This window comes from Penaeus chinensis, chromosome 21, assembly GCF_019202785.1.
Source record: "Penaeus chinensis breed Huanghai No. 1 chromosome 21, ASM1920278v2, whole genome shotgun sequence".
Taxonomy (NCBI): domain Eukaryota; kingdom Metazoa; phylum Arthropoda; class Malacostraca; order Decapoda; family Penaeidae; genus Penaeus; species Penaeus chinensis.
In genome coordinates, this window is record NC_061839.1 from 6,282,335 (window position 1) to 6,287,334 (window position 5,000).

At 46.4% G+C, this 5,000-nt stretch overlaps 1 protein-coding gene across 1 annotated transcript in view; it reads left to right on the forward strand.

The window, feature by feature from the left end:
• LOC125036380 (extensin-like) overlaps window positions 1-4,263 on the forward strand; it is a 24,481-nt gene extending 20,218 nt beyond the window's left edge. The window contains exons 7-11 of the mRNA XM_047628971.1: window positions 495-566; window positions 840-916; window positions 1,190-1,349; window positions 3,742-3,813; window positions 4,210-4,263. Coding sequence (XP_047484927.1) covers window positions 495-566; window positions 840-916; window positions 1,190-1,349; window positions 3,742-3,813; window positions 4,210-4,263 — 435 coding nt within the window. The remainder of the gene's footprint in view (window positions 1-494; window positions 567-839; window positions 917-1,189; window positions 1,350-3,741; window positions 3,814-4,209) is intronic.
• Window positions 4,264-5,000: the final 737 nt, after the last annotated feature.

Here is a 5,000-nt window from a genome sequence, read left to right on the forward strand (position 1 = left end):
GAGAAGCGCGCGCGCGCTCCGCCGCTAGCGCTCGCTCTCTCGCTCTAGTCGCTCGCGCCCGATCTCGCGAGCTGCCGCACATCGCTCCTCGCTCTAGCGCTAGGTGTGGAGGCGCGCGAGCCCGTCGCGAGCGCGATTGCGTCGCTCTCGCTCTGCGCGCCTCGCCTCTCTCTCTCTGCGCGCTCTCGCTCCAGCTCGCTCGCTCGCTCTCTCTCTCTCTCTCGCTATCTCGCGCTCGCTCTATCTCTCGCGATCTCGCCTCGTCGCTCTCTCTCTGCACTCTCGCGCGCTCTCCTAGCCTTCTCCTCCCCATACCATCCCTCTTCGTCTGCCGCTCTCCCCCAATCTGCTCTCTCCGTCCTGGCTTCCCGTGCTCTGCCCCGACCCGCGCACGCCCACCCCCACCCCAGTCCCGCAAGCTATCCAACAGCACATGCCCGCTTACCCCCCCGCCCCACCCCCCGCCCTTTAAATCTCCCGTACACAACCTCCAGCCCCCCGCACCAAACCCCTACTTCCCAGCCCCATCGCCACCACCCCCATCCCTTGCCCCCCGCCCCCCCAAGGTGAGCATATCGCTCGCGCTCTCCATCCCGCCCTACATACTGGTCCTCCCGCCCTCTGCTCCTGCCCGCTCACCCCCCCGCCCGCCGCCGCCCCCCTCTCGCTCCATGCCTCACCCACGCCTCCCCCGTCCCCTCCAGCCCCCCCCACCCCCCCCCCCGCCCGCCCCTCGTCCCTCCCTCCCTCGGCCGCCCGCCCCCCGCCCCAGCTATCGCCCCCCCTCTCGCGGGCGCACACCTCTGCGCCCGCCTGCCCTCCCTTACCCCCACCCCCAGCCCCAGACCTGGGCCGTCGTCCCACCGCTCACGGCCCCCGGATATGCTAAACCACGCCCGGTGTACACCCCGCCAAGGTAGTGCAAAACATTACCCCCTGCCCACGTGTCCAGGGATAGGCCGATCGCCAGCGAAGGAACATGTGAAATACCCCCAGAGACAACCAACCAGGTCAGACAAAGCATCATTACATACATATTACCTTACAGCGAAACGGATGCAGAAAAAGTAACTGGAGAGAAGGAGAGAGAGCAGACAGGAAGAGCGATCCCCATCCCTCTCATTTACACCTCTCACGTCCTACTCTTTCTCTCACATCCCCCACTCTCCACTCTACACACCCACACCAGCCCTCCTAATCTGATCTTCCCTCTCATCTCCACCTCTCACTTCCACCTGTCTCTTCTCACATCCACCTTTCAGCACGCCTCCCCCCACCTGCATCTCATCCCCACTTCTTGCCTTTCACCTCCATACTCTTGGAAACAGTCTAAAGTGGAGGCCATGATCGTGCAATTGTTATTAAAATCTACCTTGCCTCTCTAAGGACGACCAGCCTATTGTTTGGGGTGAGAGAGAGAGAGTCAAGGGGAGGAGAGGGACACATCTGAAGAGGAGCTTTGTCAAGTTAATCTCTCTCTCTCTCACGCTCTTTCTCTCTCTCTCTCTCTCTCTCTCTATATATATATATATATATATATATATATATATATATATATATAAATGTATATATATATATATATATATATATATATATATATATATATATATATATATATTCATCTATATATATTTATATATATATATATATATATATATATATATATATATACACATACATATGTGTGAGTGCTCTCTCCCCCCCTCCGTCACTCTCATCCTTATCCCTTGCTACCTCTCACCTACCTTTCCTTCCCTCCCAACAACTTCTCCCTTCTTTCTTTCCCTTTCCCTATTCTTTCTCTATCCTCTTTCCCTTCCCCTATTCTTTCTCTCTCCTCTTTACCTTCCCCTATTCTTTCTCTCTCCTCTTTCCCTTCCCCTATTCTTTCTGTCTCCTCTTTCCCTTCCCCTATTCTTTCTCTCTCCTCTTTCCCTTCCCCTCCGCTCTTCCCGTACTTCCTTCATATCCTTCCTCTCTCCTTTCCCTCCCCGTCTCCCTCCCGGTCTCCCTTCCCCGTATACTTGCTGCGTCTTCTGTCAGGAATGTAGAGTTCTGTGAGAGGATCTCGAGCATTGTGTGGAAGCCCACGTGTGTGTGTGTGTGTGTGTGTGTGTGTGTGTGTGTGTGTGTGTGTGTGTGTGTGTGTGTGTGTGTGGGTGTGTGTTTGCAATTACCTTCTCTCTCTCTCTCTCTCTCTCTCTCTCTCTCTCTCTCTCTCTCTCTCTCTCTCTCTCTCTCTCTCTCTCTCTCTCTTTCTCTCTCTAGTTTTCCCTCTCCTTTACGTGGACGTAGCGAAAAAGGATGGATGAATTCTAATGCAAACGCTCTCTTACCCTCCCCACCGGTATATATAAGCACCAACGCCCTTCCTAGTACATGAGATCATTAAGAATATACATAATGTAGGAGCAAGATGTAAGCGGTTCACGTAGCGTCTTGGGAGAGGGTTAGTGAAAGGTGAGTAAGACCTTGTTCTTGGAGTCGTAAAACCCCATGCGCCTATTCCTCTTCATCTCTCCCACTTTCCCTCTCCTCCCTTCGTCCTTCTCTTTCTTTTCTTATATACCTCCCTTCCCTTACTAATATTGTTCATTCCTCGCATTTTACATTTGTCTCCCTTTCCCCTTTTCCTTCTTCGCCTAACCTCATTCACTCCTTCCTCCCTCATTGTTTCTCGCTCCCTTTCCTCTTTCTATCTAAATTCTTCCCTCCCTTTCTCTCTCTCTCTCTTTCTCATTTCCTCCCGCATTGTTTTTCTCCCCCTTCCGTTTTCTCTTTAAATTCTACCTTCCCTTCCTCTCTCTCTTTTTCACTCCCTCCCTCTTACCTCCATCATTGTTTCTCTCCCCCCCCCCCTCCCCTTTCCTCTTTCTCTTTAGACTCTTCCTTCCCCTCCTTTCTCTCTTTCTCATTTCCTTCCCTCCACTTCACTCTCTCTCTCTCTCTCTTCCTCCCTCCTTCCCTGTCTCTCTTCTCCCCTTCCTCCCGCCATAGTGATGTTAAGGGTTATCATTATTATTACACATTCACGCATCTCCTGCCTTCTTATGCGTGAATACGAAGAGGTTTTTGGCCGTTGGAAAGTTTCACGTCTCGGAAAATTGTTGAGAAGATGTAGCGAAGGCGGCTGGGATGGAAGGGGGGGGGGGGGGGTTAATTCCCTCACAGTGCCATTGCATTAAACCTACTTAACTGATGCTGCAATAATTGGTTTGTGGGCTTATATACTGCACTGCGTTATTTCTCAAGGAATTGTTAGTGCCAGCGATATACATATACGATGGGAAGCTTGTTTTTGCTCTCGTTTTTCTTTGTATGTATTAGTCACGCTTTTGACTAAGAAAGGGTAAGATAGCAGGTAAAAAGTGTACCGTCTCTGACCTCTCTCATCTTTTTAATATTAAGAGGCTTTCCCTTTCTCTTTTTTTATTTTTTTTTTTTCTTTGGGTTCTTATTTTCATATATATATATATATATATATATATATATATATATATATATATATATATATGTATGTATATATATATATATATATATATATATATATATATATGCAGAAAATTATGTGTGTGCGTGTGTGTGTGTGTGTTTGCGGGCGTGCGTGCGTGTGTTTGTGTGCTAGACATTTTAAACGCTGACACCAATTTCGGTTAAATCTTTTACACCGTCCGTCACTAATGTCGGGTTCTAATTTCACGTATATCTAAGAAAACTATTCTTCGAGGTACATAAAACCAGGTAGCTCCACTTCCTATTGAACCAAAGCGTGAAATTGACTTTTTCCCAAGAGTATTCAGACGGCTGGTAATGGTAAGGAACTCTTTCTTATCATAAAGAGTGGAATTTTGGATTTACTTCAGTTAATTATTCTAATATCGAATAAATAATACAAATCATAAAGTATATCGTAATATCTTATATTTCAAAGTACAATCTTACTGGCTAAAATTGATGATATGATTAACTTCGCCTCTTTTTACCCCAAAAGTGATAATATCTCAGAAATAACAATGGTTAAAAACAAATAAAGAAAGAAGGAAATACCGAAAAAGAAACCAAGGAAAATAAAAATAAAACAAAGATCTAATACGCTCAATGAATAAAGGTATTAGGGAGGGGGGCTTAGCTCGTATGTAGCCAACTAGAATATTCAAGATGGGGAGAGTCTACCTGTGTTAAAGCGCCTTGATATTCTTACTTCGGTAGTGCCACCACCACCTGGGTTTTGGGGCTGAAGGAAACCTCGAGAACGTCCTTTGATATATTTTAATGAGGACATGAAGTATGTAGTATGACTTTGCGGTTATTAGGCCCGTGGGAGAGGCTTGGTTCCCCCCCCCCTCCCCCCCACTGTCTGTTAAAGGGAGTTGATAATTATTAGGTAACAAAACTCAGACTAACTTCAAGATTTATTCCTTGTAATTTCTTATAAATCAGTCTCTTTCTCCCGCAAAATGTGTAATTAATTCTCCCTTCGTCTCTAAGAAGATAAGCAAATAAATAAATGAAAAAAGAATATTAGATTACTAGAAAATTACTTTAGTTACTCCCCTCAATCGACTAAGCGAGTTCTTTAGTGCCCGTGGTTTCCTTTTTTTTTTTTCCACGACATCTGAAATCTTTATTTCCCTCCTAGTGTTTATAATTTAGCTCAACCTTTCGAATGGCTGTTGGTTAACTATGAACAGGACATGTGTATTCCCTTTATCAAACAAGAACACGCAACGATATAAAGTCAAATAAATAATTCACTATAGATCGAAACAGTTCTACTTCATGTCATTAATACCTTACTAATTCTTCTCACTCTCTTTTCACTTTAATGTATCACAAATTCTTCCTTATCACTGTCAGCACCTTAATCAACTCACGAATCGGTCTTCTTTGACGAGTCTGAAACACGAATCACGCTTTATTGTCTATTCTCGAAGCACGAGCAAACACGAGCGGCTGAGTGAGGTAAGCCGCCGTTCTCAGCCGTTTGCCTATCTCAACGG